The sequence below is a fragment of the Sphaerodactylus townsendi genome, linkage group LG05 (genome assembly GCF_021028975.2).
Source record: "Sphaerodactylus townsendi isolate TG3544 linkage group LG05, MPM_Stown_v2.3, whole genome shotgun sequence".
Taxonomy (NCBI): Eukaryota; Metazoa; Chordata; class Lepidosauria; order Squamata; family Sphaerodactylidae; genus Sphaerodactylus; species Sphaerodactylus townsendi.
Window position 1 is genome coordinate 98,675,312 of NC_059429.1, and position 20,114 is coordinate 98,695,425.

Consider the following 20,114-nt stretch of genomic DNA (forward strand, 5'->3'; position numbering starts at 1 on the left):
ACCAATGTGTGCAGGACCTTTGAAATGAAATTTCCTACCTAGACAGCATACTAACAAACTTGGACTGCATCCCCCCTCCAAAAAGAAAAAAAAAGATAACAGCAAAGCAGGTTTGAAAAATAATGGACCAAGGATAGGGAGCAACTGGAAAGTGGATAATTAGACGACAATGTGGTATGAATGCTCTCCAGCATTCAGGCTTGGAAGCAAAGTAGATAAAAACATCCATGCAAATGTAGCCTTGCTCATGTTTGAATGCAAGAAAGCCAGTGTGACAGTGGTTCAAATGTCAGACTAGACTCTAGGAGAGACAGGTTCACATCCCCACTCTGCCATGGAAATTGGATGACTTTTGGCCAGTCACATGTACTCTGCCTAATCCATCTCACAGGGTTGGTGTCAGGATGAAATTGAGTAGAGGAGAAAGATGGTATGCTGCTTTGGGTTCCCATTGGGAAGAAAGGCAGGATATAAATGAAATACATAAAATAAAAGATATTTTGGGTTAAATTTTGGAGAACCTGAATTTTCAGGTGACAATCTCCAGCATCTTGCTAATTAATAATGAAGTCAAAAATATGGGAACCTGGTTACATAAGCTTATTGAGACTGGACTGCTTTATGCTGGATCAGGTTCCCAAATAGGAAGAGGTAGAAGTCTCTGTTTTTATTTTTTCAAGTCTTATGTTGCTGTGTTATGGGGAAGAAGAGCAGCAAGTAGTAGTGTTTTGAGTCAGCAGTTTGAGAAAAGCACTAAGAGTGAACAATGAACAAGGATAAAACTAAGCAAGAACTAATCAACAATGCTTTCCTTCCAAATCTCCTCTTTCTTGCTGAATCTGCGAGAGGAAGGGCCCAGAACACCTCACCCTATATTGTTCTGTGTGATTTGATACCAATATAATGGTATCTGTTAGCTCATGTATTGGTCCAGCAACTGAAAAAAAAGCTGATGCTGATAATCTGACAAAGAGGTTCCTGCCAAAGGATTTGTCAGATTGGTAACTAAGGTTGCTTACAAAACCTACCTTTGCAAATATTTCTCCATTGATTTTATTCACCTGGGCAGTTCAATTACATATTTTCTAGTCAAGTGTTCCTTTTACTTTGACCACTCATTTCCTTTTGGTTTTTAAATATATTTTTCTGCTGCTTTTATATTGTGTGTTGGTTGTGGTGTTAGTCAGAATAGACAATGCTAACTTTAATAGGCAAATGGATATTCTGAAGTGGTCTAAGCATCTACTTTCAATCTTCAAAGAGAAAATTATGAAGCTCTCATAGTTATTTGCAACATAGTCACCAATACTGCAACGCCAAAAAGATTTGATGTCCTGGAATCCATGGGATCTACTTGATAGAATATTCTCTATGTATTTCATGGAATCCAACACATGCAAGTTCCTTTGTCTCATTTCTTCTCCCAGGTCATTTATCTTCCTCTATATGTGTGTCACACATTCGATGAGCAGGAAAACATACAAGGCTAGCTCTACTATTAGGTTTGGTGCAGTCTACTACATACAACAGATTTTCGGATTCTATTAAAGGGCAGAAAACTGTCAATTATTTAGTTCATTATATTGTTATTGCTATGATAGGACATCATTTGGATTTGCAGACAGCATGTCAGCAGCAGAGCATGTACTTTACTGGCAGAAGTCCCAGGGTTCAGTTCTAGCAGTCAAACTTAAGGATTTGGGTAGCAAGAGCTTTCAATCAGAGCAGACAATATTCAGATGTTCCAATGGTCCAACTAAACCTGATTCCACAGAGGTGATATTTTGGAAACAACACTTTATACTGCTTGGGGTCATAGTATACATTATGGTGCAACATCTATGGATCTGGCCCATGGAAACAGACACCACTTAAGAGCTGAACTTGGTCATTTTAAAATGGCCACTGGCAGGACTAGGTGATCTCCCCCCACTCAATGAGAGAGGGTTGTTCTAGTACTGTAAAAGTCATATGGGGAGGGGGCAGGAGACTGCTTGTGGCAAATCCACAGCTATATAGGTGCAGCCAATCATATTGCGGGACATGGTTGCAAGGGTTCATTTCTGTTTGCCTGCACAGCTACGCATGTGTTGGAGGACATAAAAAAAAGAGAGAAGTGTCTCTGTGCAAAGGTGTGAAAGCTACCCAGATTGTTTCCATGGGCTCCAACGGCTTCCTGAATGGCACACATGTGAATGGGAAAAAAGGAAAACGGGTTTCTTTATAACTGCAACCCATTACACATTTGCTGTGCAGAATCCACCAAAATATACCAGTATCAAATTGTTCTTGTTGATGGAAGAATCAAAATGTCAAAAACATTATATTTTCAAACCACTTAAATGGCTATTACACTTGAAATATAGGGTATAGTTTTCATCTTTCTAGGAACAGATATTTGCTTAAGGCCTTAGCTAATAACTTTGACAGGATATTCCATTTTACTTTTTAGAAAGAATCGTGACTCAGACACCAGAAGATTAAAATTATCTGAAGGGTTCTTTTGTTGTTTTTAAATCTAATTTAGGGGGTTGATTTTGGGTTACCTGGGGCTGACCACACTACTAGGACCTGTGCTTCAAGTACAGCATGAGTCACTTCTATGTGAACCACGGGAGGAAGGGCTTGAATACGTTTTCTTTTTTCCATTGATAGTTGTGTACATTTTGTGGTGCTCATGACTATACTCTTGATAAGATGGGTTTTACATCACTGGCTGCCTTTCATGATTCTGTAGAAATGTAGCAGGTACACTTACCTTTTTAAAGACTGCCATTTCAGGTATCTGCGATGATCCCACCATGGCTGCTTTTAAATGCCATGTTACTTTAAGGATGTAATCAGAAACAGGATCTTGAACTCCACCTTCTTTCCATGGTTTGGAAGGACCAGACATACTAAGTCTGACAGCTTTCAATGTAGCAGATGTATGTGCAAAACTACTCGCAAGGGTCCTGTCTATGCCAGTCGCTTTCCAATTTGATATACTTCTGAGCATACCATTGAGAATAGGCACAATCTACACTTCTTTCTGATCCCTGTCCTGGATAAATGTACTGCTTTTGAATCCTTCACAAGAAGAACTGTGCCACTCACTATACAGAACCAAACTAGGGTTTGTTACCAACTGTGCCCCTAACAAGAAGATGCCCCTAACACATCTTTCTGAAGAGTATGATACACCTTTCACAAATATGTGTTTCTTTTATTCACTCATACTTTCAGCGGCTCATGAAACTAACAATTAGTGCAGATTTAAAGAATACAATATGTAAAGAGTATGTGTGTCAGATTTAAAGTAAAGAGTGGACAGACTAGAAGAAAAGTATGAACTTTTATCATGACCATGCTTCCCATTCCCCTCCTCTTCCTACTAAGACAACTTCCCTCTAGTCATTCTTCTCCAAATGGTCCTCTGTGACCCTAAATAAACCCAGCTGGGGGACCAATAGCTGGAAAGAAATAACTGTGGAAGGTGGGAAAATTCAGCTTTCCGTTCTGCTCACCTATGCTGCACTTTAATTCTGCCCTTACCCCCTTCTCCCCCTGTCTTTATAGAGGTTTAGAAATGACCCGCATTAGGCTGTTTTATGTTATCTAATCTGACCCACATTTCTCACTCTCGGGATACTGAAAGAACAGTTCTGATCTTCTGCCAAACACCGAACATTCCAGAAGGCGTTCTGTCTCCTTTGCCCACTCTTCCGCTCTTGCTCCATCACACTCCAAGGGGCTATGTGTTCCAGTTGTATTACTGGATACATTAGAAAGGTTCATGCAAAACTGGCATCTGTATCGAAACAGTCCCAGATCCCCAGGTTTAAAGAAATCCTTCTACGTATTTTCAGTCCAGTGTGTATATTTATTGACTGAATAATACATGTGTTTTAGTACAGCAAGCAATGTGATATTGCTTCACAAAGCATACAAATAGCAGCGGGACTGTGGAAACTCTGATAGCAGGCAATCACAATGCTGAAAAGGAGAGCAGCTCCATGCTTCATGGAATTTGGTTGACAGGCGGTGGTGACATGGGGGGGGGAGGGCAAAGAGGTCCCAGATGAAGACGTTTCCAACATCGCTGGTCTTCAAAGCTTTGTCCAGAGCCGTGTGAAACTTTGTAGTTCCTACCACTTCTTAGGGAGTGGATTCCATGGTCCACAGATTAAGGATTTGTCTGCATACAGACCTGCACCATTTTGACTAATGGGATGAATTTAGGTTTATGTAAAGCTATGTGGCTGTTCAGAGTTTGTTTAGTCCAATACAACTGATGAAAGTTTAAGCTAAACTAAAAAAAAAATCTACAAGAAATTATATCCTAGTTCCTAAAAATTAGGAAGTTTGTTGCTAATGGCCTAGCATTAGATAAGCAGCATCCCCAAGAAAATAAAGAAGAAAAGCAAACAGCACAAGCTCTGCAGCCATAACCCTCGGCCCCAAGGAATAAGACCACCTCCATGCCACACCATTTCCTAGCAGGGCCCCACCTCTGCAGACTGGAATCTGCTTGGATCAAAATGCCTACATTTTTTTTCTGAACAAAACTTGGGCCCTACAATGTTCCCTTCATGGAAGGATATTTCCAGTATTCCTTTAGCTTTGTCAATTTCTTAGCCAATAGCACGTGTCCCAAACCTCTCCAATTCCCACCATGATTTAATCAGAGGATAGTACTTGGTACTCACATCATCAAGCCTTCTATCAGTGCCCAAGGCAAGCAGATTGTTGAATTCTCTCTCCATCACCTGTCGTGCCTGGAAATAATATCAAATAACACAGCAGTAATGGTCTAACAAAAGGAAGCAACTGCCACTAAAAATGGGAATATAAGATTTATAGCAAATCATCAGTTTCTGAAAGCTGCTTTACCCTCTTGAAAGGGAAATAAAAGCATCATTTTACTTTAAAAACATCAGAACATCTCTGAATAGTACTTATGTGCAAAATCGATTGTAAAGACCCTTCAAGCATGCATCATAACAGAAAACGTACAATAAAACCAATGCTCTAAGTCGCCAGTACAACTGGACAAATAGAATTACTCTCTGCTGCCCCTACAGATGAAAATCAAGGAGTCTATCAATGTCCATGCATAGGTTGTGAAGAGGGGATTAATCATGGCAGCATGAGCAGGTATGGGTCTATTGATTAGATCACTACTCAGTATTTCAAATTTGAATGCCTTTGTTTTCCTATCTCTATAAGCTGAGGTAGGAAGTCAGGATAACAGGGCAGAGTTATGCATAGATTTGGTAACATGACTCAAGACACAAAACTGTCGTGGGCTGTGTGGTTGTGATCAAAGGATGTGCAAGAAACATGGGCATTTTCTTTCATTTCAAATTGGAGAGTCTGAAGAAGTGGGGTAAGTTTTTGGCAATTAATGGGGTGAGAAATAATTTTATAGTAAATGAATTGAATAGGAAAAGCTGCATGAGAAGTTAGCACTGAAGTGGATGAGGGTGAGGTTTGGATGTTTTGTGATAATTACATTGAAGGGTGGTAAATTTGAGAAGGAAATGAATAATTTCAGTGGGAAAATAAGCAAAGAGAAAAAGAGTTTGATATTTGGGGCTTTACCTACGTCTTGTATTCAGTTTGTGACCATTAGTAAGATTTATATCTCCACCTAATCCTACATCCTACTTTAAACAGTGACTAGCCAAATACCTTTGGAAAGTTTACACCAACATAACTACTTATGTTTGTTATCAGCATCTGGTTTTCTAGGGTAGACTGCCTTTGAACTCAAAGATTCCCTTTTGCTATCTTGACTGATGACAGGGAAGTCTGCAGATTAGGATCTGATACAAGGAAGTATAGGTAGGTGGAGTACAGCACAGGGCAAATGTGGTTGGAACAGATTAACATGGTATGGGGGGGGGGGGGGGCTTGTAGAACCTTTATGTTTTCAAGATACAAACTGCTACGCAGCCAGACTGAATTATTCAATTTTTCAAAAGGCAATTATTTCTACTAACATATTCCTTTAATATCTTTGACATTCTCAGAAGTTCCATTAATTACGTGGCTGATACCAAGATTTGAAGACAGAAACATATGATATTTGTCCTGGAATATACGTGGACATTTCTTCTTACCTGAGTGTTTTGAGTAGGAATTTGTAACACAAGGGCCAGACTATTATAATCAAAATTCTCATCCAAAGCTATGAGTGCCCCATGGACTCCACTCTCAGTGAGGTTGTTGGCATATTCTCTAAGCCCAATGGACTGAATCCAGTGCATGACTTGATCATTGGTCCAGACTAACACATCTAGAAGACAGTGCGGCCATACATTCAGGACAGATAAAACTATAATTGAGTACAGTTTTCAAGATCCTGTAAACTGTCAACACAGAGAATACCTTGCTAACTGTAACTAGCGTTATTCACACAACATATCCAGAGATGTGTGTGTGTATACACAGTCCACGTGTATGTGACAAGGAGATGACTGCACCCACTAGTTCCTATTCATACACACTGATCCCACATTGGCACAGCTCCTACTTGCATTTGAACTGTATGGACACAGGCTCGCACCCACATAATTGGATATGCTGCTTTTCCAGAGTTCATAGGAATTCTGAGCCTATGAACATATAAAGATATGGATGAGAGCAGGAAGAGTAGGCACAGTGCCACTCTTTGTTTTACACACATAGTCTGTACATATGAGTTCGGCTTTTTGAAATCTTTCTACATACCACAACTGGTACACTGCATGATAGCTGATATATACTATTGTAGGCATAATATAACTTCAGTTAGCAACATACTCTTCCCCAAGATCAAACCAAAAATATGAAGAAACCAAACTACATCCAACCTCAAGGGCTGCAAATTTTAGTGAGTACATTAACTGACTAAAGCTAACGGCCTGGATCCTACAAATAAGTTCTGTGACTGCTAGATAGTCTCTGCTGTGGAGCTCTTTTCCTATTCCACTACATCTTCTTTATGAACAAGATCTTTCAACAGGCTTTTGTGAAAATGGAATCGCTAACAGAAGAGGAGCAACATTTCATGGCAAAATCTTAGTATGAACAGAATATATTTGTACGATTCAAGCCTTAAACTTTGCACTTGATTAATCAGCATGGCTGATTAATTTCATACCACTTTGCAGACCATACAGGCGTGTTGGCTTCCTCAATCCTGTACAAATGTGTTGAAAAAAAAGTTCTTCTATTAATTTGTATTCGGCATTTTATGGTAAAGTCACTATTCCTTTCTTTCCAGCCAGAAAAACAATGCTCAGTTGAAAGTAATGTTAATGCCTCACTTAAACCTATTGAAAACCTTTGAATATGCTCTGTTTTTGATCCTGGTAACACAGTAATAGAGAATACTCACTATTTCAGTATCCCAAATTGAAACAAATACTTTGCGGCCCTTCCTTCTCACAAACAGCAGCAAACTTTGTTTATTATACTCCAACATAGCACAGTCTCAAGACAATGGACTTATTTATTTGAAGATTTTGGAAACAGGGACATTTACTTGGTGTAGATTATTAACCAACTAAAAACTACCACTGTTCTGTTTTCTCTAAACCCCAAGGCATTTCCTCCTGAAGCAATAAATTGTTAACTTGGGAGTCAGTTCTCCTTTGGAGTTGACTTTAGAGGCTCTCTGTATCCCAAACTACTGAACTCCCATTGAAAGCTAGAATTCCCTATATGGGGAAAGTGAGCAGGATGCTACAAACAAGTTAGACAATTGACAAGTTAGGAAACAGTTGATTCAGAAAACACACCTTCTGTGAAGAGCAAATCTCTACTGAAAATCCAGTAGCAAATGTTGTCTTTGAAGTAGCAGTCACTGAATTTCAAAAAAGGCATCGAGAACTTGGAATTAAGGACTGATTCTTTTGCATTTTGTCACAAGGGGGTCTCTACCTTGTCACCTACCTTTGATTTCATGCTGGCTTTCCTCTCTCCTTCTCTCCAGTTCCTTTCTATCATAATTCAGTCTCTTCAGGCACATAATACCATACTGCAGACTTGTTCTGCAAAATTTCAACAGAGTTTACTACTAGATTACTACAAGGCCTTTCACAGCCTCCCTTATAAACTGAATATCACTTGAGTGATACACTATACTAGTCTAACGTCACTACATAATTACACAGCTCAAAATGGAAATACTTTCTTACAGTCACTTACAATGAGAGGTGTACTCTGAATACAAAGCCATTTTTCAGTCACAAATAGTTCTGAGGGCTCATTTGCCCTATGGCAATTTATGTGACTGATAAAACATTGTACTATTAACACTGCAGAAGCAGAGCCACAATGGTAAGCATTCAAGATGTCTTCATTCATTCCTCCTTAGCCTTAATATAATATCCTCTGGAATTTCTAGTGCTAACAGGAATCTATGCAGGTGAATCTCATCTTCTAATAGCAGGCATTGTGTCTCAAACCAAAGTACTTCATTTAAAAAAGGAAACTTTTTTTAATTGCCTAAGGGAATTTAAATAGATTCACAAAACCTCAGGAAAAAAATGGATACAGGAAACACCTCCAAGCTGACTGCAGCAAGACTTTCTCTACTCTACTTTCTCTACTGTGATAAAAACAAAACAATATATATGTCTAAAGATAGGGGTTTTTTACCGATGGAAACTGTCTACCATCTTCAGGTGCACTCGAAGATCTTTTTTAGTTAGATGATCCAGCATTCTTGCATCTACCAGACACTCCATGAAGTAGCTACGATACTGCGGGAGACCCAGACTAGGAAGCCATTCATTTCCTATCCACTCATGGTTCATGTCCCCGTAAGCCAGTGTCTGTAAAAATAAGGAAAATGTGAGCGTATGCCCCTCAGTAGCAATTACCAAGTCCCATCTTCACAATTCCGGGATGAAATCTAAAAATTTTTGATAAAGGTCTGATAATCACATGTCTGGCAGTTAGAAAAGCCCCCAATATTATAATTACTAGATACCTCCTCTGGTATTTCAAAGTGGCAATTCATTGATGGTTTGCTCTGAGTTAGTCAGAGTGAAGTCAACAATGGTGGATTCCACACAGCATAAATATAACGTCGTTAGGATGTTATAAAAAGATCATTTTGGGATTCTGTGTTCCCACAACACGGGAGAACACATGAATTGCTAGCCAAAATTGATCTTTCTTCCCGCCTGCTGCATGGAGCTCTTGTCAGTTTCAAGTGGTGCCCACCATTTTGTGTGCTGCAGCAGATTCTCCATGGAGATTCCCCATGAAGATTTACTTTGCTTGCTGCTCATCCATTTGCTATTTCACTGTAAAAAGTAGACAAATAAAGTATGTTTAGCCTGGCAATCCCATTAACGTATCATTTCTCATTTTCTTTGTTGTGAGTCTGTGAAGTTATGGCAACACAAACATGCACCTATTGCAGCTTCTCTAATTGTGTTGCTGTAGCTTCACAGAAATCCCCCTCAAAACAAAAAAAGGAAAAGTGACACATGCATGGGATTGCTAGGCTAAACAAACTTTATTCATCTACTTTTTACAGCAAAATAGCAAATGGATGAGCTGCAAGCAGAGAAAGAGGGAATTTCCATGGAGAATTTGCTGCAGCACACAAAGAGGCGTGAGTGCGCAACAGAACAAAAGTAAGAGGTTTGGGTAGGAGAAATAAAGCATTTCCGGCCTGCTGGCACTCCCTCAGGAGTGCCAGGCAGGAATCATCTTCAACCCAGGTTGGGAGGACAAGATAGCTAGTTCATGATTTTTGAAAAACCCAGATTGAAAGGAATATAATGGGTTGAACTTGTTTTGGGGAATAGAGTCATGTGAAGTTCATCCCCAAAATGCTATTTATAGCGTCCTAAAGATGCTATATTTGTGCTATGCGGAATCTGCCAATCACAGAATTTACATTATAGTTTGAAAAGCAGTTTTCAAGAGTATAAACATATGCTATATAATGGGCAATGTTATGCATATACTGTATCAAGAAGGCTTGTGAAAAACATCATGCAGAAGGTCATTTCTAATATAAGGCACAACACAGGAAAACAGTCAGATGGTTTAGAAGATATCTGAAACTGTCTTCCTCGATCTTCCAGTGATGCATGTTTGAGAACTAATTTAGGGAAATAAGTTTTTTTTTTAAAAAAAGGCAAAATAACGTAAGTTTCAGGTAGTCACTGCTCCTTTCAGTGAGTTCTGCTCACTCGCATAGCTCCACGCTCCCAAATACAACAAACATAAGATGATGCAAGAGTCTCACCTGCGCCCAACTGCCCTCCTCATTGTCCTAATGTAACAGTGCAGCATGTCAACAAAACAATAGGTAAAGTCAGTTACCACCACCATAGATGGACTGAAAATATGTCTAATACAAGAAGAGGACAAACACTTGCGACGAAAGATAGACAATGCAACAAAACCATCTGGATATTTTTACACAGAGGCTGACCACAAAACCACAGGCATGAGGAATGCTTCCATCCTATTATTTACCAAATTACACCATGGAATATCATATTGTGGTCAGAATGTTTGGCCTTCAACAGCTAATCTTAAGAAACTTGGATCTGCATTAACCACATAATGGGCCTAAAGAAAAATGACATGTCACTTTAATAGAGACCAAATGGGATGTTATTTACCAACATGCTTTGAAAACCTTCACCTGCCCATTTCCACATATTACACCTCTATTAAAAAGAACAGGACATTTCCCTCCATGAGAGCTGGCAACCCCAGCCTCACCAATGCACATTCTCTGTAGTTCAGGCTGACTGGTATGTTCAAAATACACAGATAAACAGCAAATGCTGAATTTATGAAAAAGTGACAGCTTCTGTTCCAAAATGACCCTATATGTGATTCTGGGCTAACTGCCAGTGGGTGACTACATATAACATGAGAAACATGTGCCCAGTCTTGGGGGAGGGGCCATGACTCAGTGGTAGAGCATCTGCTTAGAATGCAGAAGATCACAGGCTCAATCATTTAAAGAACAATGGAAAAGATGAGGCTGTACGTGATGTGAAAGACCTCTACCTCAGACTCTGGAGAGCCACTGGCAGTCTGAGTAGACAATACTGATCGTGATAAATATAAGAAGCTTCCTATGTTCATGTGGCCAATATGCTACTAATTCTTCTGTATATTTGTGCATGCATTAAGGATCTTTGGCCTTAGCAGAGGATGCTTTAGCAAGTGAAAGATGCCTGTAATTGACTTCCATTAGACTCTAAGAACAAATACTGGTTGGCAACAGTACAGTCAACTGCCAGACTCCTAGAACTTGGGAGCTTCCTGAAAAAAGAGCTTCAACAAGAATAACTAAGTTACCGTAAACACAAATAGATTTTCTATTAGTTGGCAATTTGTACCCAAATTGAAAGGGATGCAATTGCTGTGGCCAACTTGGAGTTCAATGGTTGCAGGCCCTGAACAAGAAGACATTTCTTATTCACACAAGTAAATAATTTGGCCAGAGTCACAACAGCCTCTCATTACGGGTATGCTATACTTTAAAAGGTAGATTGCAGTATAGATCTGAAAAAGCTTTTTATCCTTTTAAAAATACAAAATGTAACCCCTGCCAAATTTGCCAAGGATGAACTGGAAGCTATCTCAGGCACTGAACCATTATTATCCAAAGGAGATTTACCGTTTTGGTTGAAGTTGCCATAGTTTCCATCTCCTCATGTGTGACCCAGACATTTCCAGATGACTAGGGGGAAAGATCAAACAGATGAACAGGAAAGGAAGCAACTTGTCAATCAAGCATTTTGACTTGACATTCATCCTACTTTAAGCCTGTATTAATTTGTAGATAGAGATAATTTTCAGAGGCTGTCATAACAAAGATTCTATGAAAGGTCATTCCCAATTTACCCTCAAAACAAAGATCCTCAGGATAATAAATTCTGAAGCTTTTGAATGATGATCACTTTTCTCTCGGGTGGTAGGGATGGATTCTCTTTGGCTCCATTTCAAAGGAACAGAGGTGATGAAAGCCTCCTCATCACTGAGGAGAACTTCATCACTGTGGAAACTACAGTCTTTATTTGTGCTTCCTCAATCTCTAGCTTGTACACTGCTTGCCCAGCCCTACGGCTTTTAGCTCTGCTAATTACTAGCCATCTCCCTTGCCTGCCTACATTCCTGTCTTTTCCTGGCTTGTTCCTTTAGATGAGAGGCCACTATTCTTTTTGAGCCTGCAGGCACATTAGGAATTCACACACAGCATGGTGGGCACAAAACAGCTGCCACGGGAGGCAGAGCCAGCCACAAAATGGATGTTGCAGTTTACCTTCAATCCAGTGGCATATCACCAAAAAAAGGAGCCCAGGGCAAGAACTGAGTTTTCCGTCCCCCTCCCATGGGTGGTCACCCTCCCCCACCATCTCACAGAAGTGGGGGGGAGGAGGCTCAGCCAGGCTTCTACCAGCTGGGTGACAGGGAGGCCACACATGGGTGAGGGGCGTGCTACTGGTCCCCAGCAGGCCCGCAGCAGCTTCTCTCCGACAGCCTGCTGGCCAGGCGCTCCAGTTCCTGTGGTTTCTGATCAATCCCCCCCCCCCGCCCCCCACTTCACCAAAGAAAAGTGCCAGAAAAGAAAACCAAGATAGGACAAATCCTTGCACCTCAACCCAAAGTTGGTTGGACAGACAGGATTCCACGTGGGATCAGAGGGGACGGGGTCATTGCCCTCTCCACCCCTGTCCTGGGTGTGGGTGCCTGGCTCTCCCTGCCACACTCTAGTTGCACCTGTGTCACCCCTGGGAGGTGGCAGCTGCACAGTTATGCACTCGAGCTCCACAGCGGGCTCCTGCATCAGCTCAGCCTTTGGGGATGTGGTGGGGGTGACTTGGCAGAGCCCGACTGTGTCCATTGCTGCATCGCCCAGTCTTGAGAGGTGGCTGTGCCCTTCCTGCCTGCCAGGCCCTCCTCCCTCCCAAGGGCACCTCCACTGGGCAGGAAAAGCAGCTGCTAGAGCTGGCAGGCGGTCCGACTGCCGCTTCCGCGCTTGCCCACCTTCAAGTGGGGCTGGCTGGTGGCTTGGAGTGTGGGGGGAAGGAGGAGGGGTGTGGGGTGATCTTCTGCCCGATAAGTGACTAAATGGGTGTCGCCCAGGGATATTTGACCCCATATGTCCCCCTGGGTGGTATGCCCCTGCTTCAATCACATATTAAAGATTCTTGTGCTGTGGCAGCAGCTGCTGCTAAAGCAACATTTTTTTTAAATCTGCAGATAATCAGATCTCCAGTGGCCACTGAGAAGCCTCACTAAGGAGAAGTTCCACCAGGTCTTTACCTTTTTCTAAAATCACCTGGAGGGTGCAAAAAAAAAAAAGGTGCTGCTGGCCAGATGCAGCAAAGCAGAGATCTGTGCATAACTCAGCAGGGAAGACTTATTAATCTCAAGAATGCAACATGCAATACTTACTGTTCTTGAGGTAGGAGGGGCTGAAGGGCTTGTAAGTGACACCATTTCTTGAATGGCCAAACGCAGTTTTAACCTGTGGAGGGCATTACTGATGCCAATCTCTCTTTGTATCTCAGTATCTGATAAGGCAGACATGATGGCACCACTCTTCACATTGGCTCTGCAGGCTGCAACATACCAAGCAGGCATGCCTACCCAAAGCTGAAACACAGAAAACCACAGATGGGTTCACATACACCTTCACTGGTTCAATCAACAACATTCTCTCCAACTTCCTCTTATGTTGGGTACAGACAATTCACTAGAGACATGAGAGAGATTAATGAGAATATTTTTCACATTTTATACTCTATTTGAATGTAATTCTTCTTAAAAATGAAATGTTTGCTGCAGATCAAAAATGTAACTTAGATAGAATTGGCACTGCACCAAGTTATATGTGAACATTTTTTGATAGAAGTGGCCAAAATATCCAACACCCTCTCCCTTATTCATCTTCATTGCAGCCTGTTCCCTTTTTCTGATCAACTGGGGATCACATATTCACTGTGATAATGTTACAATGCCACATAGCTAATCATATTTGGCTAAGTGACATCTCAAAGGCAATTTTGAATAAGGGTTTTTGTCTTATTAATACTTTTTAACCTATAGATCGTGGTAACATAAGAAAGGGCCTTCTCAACCGTGGCACCAAAATTTTGGAACTCCCTGCCCAAGATGATTTGTCTGGTTTCCTCTGTTATTATCTTCTCCCAGCAGATGAAGACTTCTTTGTTTTGTTTGGTGTTCCCTCACAAACTCTTATTAGCTCTCCTTCAGCAGTGGCGTAGTGGTTAAGAGCAGGTGTACTCTAATCCGGGTTTGATTCCCCACTTTGCTGCCTGAGCTGTGGAGGCTTATCTGGGGAATTCAGTTTAACCTGTACACTTCAACACACTGCCAGTTGGGTGACCTTGGGCTAGTCACAGTTCTTCTGAGCTCTCTCAGCCCCACCTACCTCACAAGGCGTTTGTTGTGAGGGGGAAGGGAAAGGAGATTGTAAGCCCCTTTGAGTCTCCTACAGGAAAGAAAGGGGGGATATAAATCCAACTCTTCTTGTTCATCATGACTGTGTGTATTTATAAGTGTTTATATTTATACGTTTTAACTGTTTTCAATATTTGTATATGTATATACACATGTATGTACATATTTTATTTTAATATTCAAAAGTTTAAATATTCACCATGCTAGGCAACCAAAGTTGAGTGGAAAGGTGGCATAGCAATATGTAAAACATACTGCCCTGGTGCCCATGTCAAGTTTGGGCACTTTTCACAGTGGATGAAAGCTTTTCCGTTTTGACTCAGACCTAGTGTTGAATAAAATATGTTCTGTTAATAATCTATAGCCCTTGAAGCAGTCTTACCTCCAACCAGGACACTACAGTTGCACCATCCCACTGAGCAAAGGGAATGCCCTTTCTTCGAGCATCTTCCAAAAGCTCATGTCTGGGGGAATGAAACAACATAAAAAGAGGTCTGCCGGATCAATCCGAGAGTCTAATCAATTCTGTTTCACACAGTGGTCAATCAGTTTTCCCGGAGGGCCAAGAAACCTGGCATAGAGGCCAAGGTTTTCCCCTGATGTTGTCTCCTACAACAGGTATTCAGAGCTTTACAGCCTGTGCTAAGCATCAGAAGGGAAGCCTTTGCACAATGGATTTTGGCCTCTATTAGTAGACTAGCACTAGTGTAGCACTAAAGAAACAATCTATTTCCACAGCATTGGAAAAGCCCCCAGAGACACACAGAAAGAACTGGATAGAAGCTTATTTGTAGTTATCCTCAAGAAATTGTTCTAGCTATTCTAGTTTTATCATGCAGACAGGAAGTGACTGAAAAGATGGGGATTGTGAAACTTTGGAAATTGCACTCTCTCTTCTAGAGGATTTTCTTATGTGGGGCCTTACATCTCTAACATATGTATTAGTAGTCTCAGAAAATCCTGGGTTTCCTCAGAAGCTTATGGACTCCTTGATAAGATTAACAGCAGAGAAACTGCCAAAAAGAATATTAAACAATCTTCCCTCGCAATGCGTATCTGAAAGGAAGGCATGGGCATATATTGGATAAGTGTCCTCCAACAGAGTCCCTCCTGAACTGAGATTTCATTCTAGAATCAATCCCAGAATGTTCTGCAATGGCACAGGAATTCCATGGCCAAAGAACAAAGGTACTTCAGTGTGGAATGGGTTCCCTGAAATTAGGCTATTTCGAACAACCTTTCTCAAAGAAATACTGAACCAGAACACTCACTTTTTCTTAAGCCGTCGGTCTCTCTCTGCTTGAGCTCCTAGCTTGCCAAGACCAAGAGTGTCCTGAATGCCAATTTCTGAATCTGTCAGCATAACTGAGAAATATAAAAGACAAAGGATTAGTCTAGAGCACTGATGGAGAACCTATGACACATGTGGCAAAGGTGACATGCCACAACATTCTGGATGACACACCAGTGTTCACCAACACCCGGCAACTTCAGTTCTTCCTGTTTGAGCTTGACTAATTTTGTAACTATTTGACATTTCATTATATAATACAAAGCACGACACTTGATTGGACTTCATCTTTTAAAAAATAAATGAACATGTAAGGAATTGTTTCTCTTTCATTCGGGTTAAAGAAAGTCACAGACCGTGTCCAGCAGCACCTTCTCTGCTCATCTGCATCAAGCGAGCTTTCTCTTTCTTTCCAAACAATCGCCCAATAGAAGATTTGATGCCTTTTCTCTTGGAGCCTTTGTGCAGAGAGTCCTGGCTGCTGTTACTGCTGCTGGGGTTACTGGCCTGGTCCTCCAAACTAAAGGATGTGAAGGAAAAGAGTCGAAGGTTTAGGCTACCATCCATTAGCAAAAGAACACAATGAAGTTAAATTACCTTCACAGATTTAGTCCTATTTCCCCTTTTGACTAAAACATTTATCACACTGCTTGCTATGAACTATCCACTCAGGTCTTTTGCAAAAAGCGGGCAGAAGCCAACTTCAGTGTTATGCCAAATAACTGATGCCTGTTCTGCCTGTTTAAAGAATAGAGGCATGCCATCCCTTCAGGTACATACACAATCCTTAGTCCACAGAAATTAATGCTAAGAATGCCAGTTGCTGAGTATTCATGTACAGAATCCTATATAGCAATCCTCTGAAAGTCAGCCTATCTGTTTCCCTTTCCTCTTTTTGCTATCATGGGTGAGAGAGGTGCTGCTGGAAAGTGGAGAGGGAAAGGAAGGCAAAACACAGTGGCAAACTTGGAACCTTTCACATTGAAGAAAGCCACTAAATGCCCCTTTCCTTCGAGAACTACATAGGGAGAAATGCCGTTTTAGGAACTAGATGGGGGGATATCACTACTTTGAACAATGTCTTGGTGCCATCAGCAATCATTACAGAAAATTGCCTACAGTCATCCTAAGCCTAGTTGTAAGCCTAACAGTTAAAGCATAAGCATAAGCATAAGCATTTTATTGTCATTGTGCACGCACAACGAAATTTACAGCAGCATTCCTCGATGCACACAATTTCAGACTCATACATCATCCTCACTTTCTCCTTCCTCCACCCATCCCTACACAGTCCCAAATACATCAATATGAAGCAGCGGAGTTTAGCATAGCCACAGCTCTAGAGTAGAAGCTGTCTCTAAGCCTCTTTGTCCTAGTTCTGAGGGCCCTGTATTGTCTGCCAGATGGTAACAGTTTAAAAAGAGAGTGTGCTGGGTGAGATGCGTCCCTTAGAATATTTTGGGCTTTATTTAGGCTTCGGGAATTATAGATTTCTTCCAAGGAGGGAAGAGGGCAGCCGATAATCCTTTGTGCAGTAGTGATCACCCTTTGGAGCGCCTTCCTATTCGCCACTGTGCAACTGGAGAACCATACACAGATGCAGTAGGTTAGGACACTCTCTATAGCACAGCGGTAAAAGGACACCAGAAGTTTTCCATCTAGTTGTTGCTTCCTTAAAAGTCTCAGAAAGTACAGTCTTTGCTGGGCTTTCTTAACCACCGCGGCAGTCTGTATGCCCCAGGTCAAGTCCTCTTTAATCATTCATTAGGAAATTTAAAACTAGCCACCCAGCTCCACTTGATCTCCATTTATAGTCAAGGGCTGAATTTCCTGAGCTATTCCTTCTATAGTCCACTATGAGCTCCTTTGTCTTGTTAGTGTTAAGAACCAGATTATTTTCCCTGCACCATGAGCAGTCGGTCCACTTCATTCCGATAGAGCAGACTCATCCCCTCCAGAGATGAGCCCACCACCCGTTAATGTCATCAGCAAATTTGATAATGGTGTTACTATGATAGACAGAATTACAGTCATATGTATAAAGGGTGAACAGTAAAGGACTCAACACACAGCCCTGTGGCGTTCCCATATTTAGAGTAAGAACTGAGAAACCCGATTTCCCAGTCTAACCCTCTAGGAACGATCAGACAAGAAGTCCCTATTCCACAAACAGATTGAATGTGAGAGTCCAAGATCCACAAGTTTAGGTCACCAGTCTTTGTGCGAGATTGTATTAAATCTGGAACTAAAGTCCGCAAAGAGCATTAGCACATAATTCCCCTGATGTTCCAGATGCGTCAAAGCAGTGTGGAGGCTAATGGCAATGGCATCCTCCGTAGATCTATTAGTCCGATATGCGAACTGATGTTTATCAAATGTATCTGGAAGGCAAGAACTAATATGCCTATGGACCAGTTTTTCAAAACACTTCATGATGATGGGGGTGAGTGCCACTGGTCTATAATCCTGAAGATTGTCAGCAGGAAATCTCTTTGGTAGTGGAACAATGGTGGAAGCTTTCAAACAAGATGGGATGGTGGATTGGGATAAAGATCGATTAAAGATCCCAGTAAAAACACCAGCCAGTTGGTTAGCGCATTCCTTTAACACCCGACCGGGAATACCATCCGGTCCAGCAGCCTTCCTTGGATTCACAGCCCTCAAAACTTGCCTCACCTCATGTTCCTCCACAGTGAGGTGTGAGCTGCAATCACCTAGTGGCTGTGTGTCATAAAGTGTCATTCTTAACAAGCCAGGGCCAAGAATACAACAATGCTGAACACTAGTTGGCACTCACGTACCTATTCTGCTACTGTCAATTTTAAGTTCATAATTTCATACATATTTGGTGGACATTTTAAGCCATGGAACCTGCATCAAATGTGCATGCACTTGGGAAGACTTCAGTCACCCACATAATCTTACTTAGAGAATAGTTACCTAACATTATAAACTGCATATTTTAATTAATGTATTGTGTAACTGAAAAAGGATCAGCTGATTGCATAAAGAGAATTCAGCTTCCTTGTATCAATTCTTTGCCCAGTTTTCAAAGACTGAGGCTTAAGAATCAGAGAATCAGAACTAGAAGGGGCCATAACGGCCATCTAGTCCAACCCCCTCTTCAGTGCAGGATCAGCCTAAAGCATCCCAGACAAGTGTTGTTCCAACTCCTTTTCGAAGACTGCCAGTGAGGACAAACTCACACCTCCCTAGGCAGCTAATTCTATTGCTGAACTACTCTTACTGTAAAAGAAAATCCTACTATCTAGCTAATAGCTTTCCACCTGTAATTCAACCCCTTTATTGCAAATCCTATCCTCTGCTGACAACAAGAAGAGCTCCCTGCCTCCTCTAAGAGACAGCGCTTCAAATGCTTAAAGAGAGCAATCATGTCCTCCTTTCACCTTCTCTTCTCCAGACTGAACTTTCCCAAATCCCTCAGCCTTTCCTTGCAGGGCTTCATCTCCAGACCCCTGATAATCCTCATCACTCTTCTCTGTGCCCGCTCCATTATTCTTGAAGGGAACCTCCTGAATTGCACACAGTACTCCAGGTGCAACCAGACCAATACAGTGTATAGCAAGATTATGACAACTTGCAATTTGGATGTTATGCCTCTGTCAGTAGGAAACGCTTGGAGATGCTCATCATCTATGCACTTGATTCTGATTCACATATGTCACTTTTTCCACACAACTGGGAAAAGTATAGGAATACCCTTCTATAACCTATTCAGTAGTGTAGTTTACAGCTGGCCATAGGCACATTCCCTCTTCATCTCCCATGCCAGACCCCTATACCTTTTGCCTTCCTCCTGACTCAGTGCAAGGTGTCCAAACTTCTCCAGCCGTAGGGTCCTGGGTGAGGAAGGAGGAGAAGTCTCACATTTTATGGTGGTTTTATCTTCTCGACTGTCATCCCGACCAGCTGGTGACTAAACAGATAAGGTAAGGTCAGAGTGCAGATTCCTGCCCATACAACTTCTCCCATCTCTAGCAGACTCACCAGTGTGCACCTGCCAGTTCAATTAAAGGAGAAGTGGAACAGGGCCACATGCATTCAGAATGTCACAGGGGTGGCTGATCACTCAGAATATGCCCTAATCCAAAGGCCTGGAGTGACAATTATCAGTGTCATTTGGAGTGATGTAGCCCTAATTAGAGGGAATGCAGCTCACTAACAGTAGGAAGGAGGAGATGGCTTGGTCTGTTAGCCACAAGAAGCAATGAGGAGCGCAGATGCTTCCTTCCCAAGGACTATGTCAACCTATGAGCACCACATAACACAGAGAATATGAGTTACCCTCTGAGTTTAACAAATCTAACAGTTCTGAAAGAGGGAAATGTTGGCATCATGTAGATGAGCTTTGTGTATAGTT

General features: G+C 41.6%; 1 protein-coding gene across 13 annotated transcripts in view; it reads right to left on the reverse strand.

The window, feature by feature from the left end:
* The window catches only part of PPFIA4 (PTPRF interacting protein alpha 4), a 146,973-nt gene that overhangs the window by 7,250 nt on the left and 119,609 nt on the right, over window positions 1-20,114 (reverse strand). For 7 of the 13 annotated variants that reach the window (XM_048497282.1, XM_048497280.1, XM_048497290.1 and 4 more), the window contains 12 exons: window positions 19,537-19,670; window positions 18,092-18,094; window positions 16,090-16,253; window positions 15,714-15,807; window positions 14,825-14,906; window positions 13,414-13,614; window positions 11,633-11,695; window positions 10,238-10,264; window positions 8,629-8,804; window positions 7,921-8,018; window positions 6,105-6,280; window positions 4,689-4,757 (listed from right to left, as the gene is read on the reverse strand). In XM_048497282.1, the coding sequence (XP_048353239.1) occupies window positions 4,689-4,757; window positions 6,105-6,280; window positions 7,921-8,018; window positions 8,629-8,804; window positions 10,238-10,264; window positions 11,633-11,695; window positions 13,414-13,614; window positions 14,825-14,906; window positions 15,714-15,807; window positions 16,090-16,253; window positions 18,092-18,094; window positions 19,537-19,670 (1,287 nt within the window). Of the gene's footprint in view, window positions 1-3,841; window positions 4,204-4,688; window positions 4,758-6,104; window positions 6,281-7,920; window positions 8,019-8,628; window positions 8,805-10,237; window positions 10,265-11,632; window positions 11,696-13,413; window positions 13,615-14,824; window positions 14,907-15,713; window positions 15,808-16,089; window positions 16,254-18,091; window positions 18,095-19,536; window positions 19,671-20,114 lie in introns of those variants that run through there. The other 6 variants (XM_048497285.1, XM_048497284.1, XM_048497289.1 and 3 more) reach the window with 4 other exon arrangements.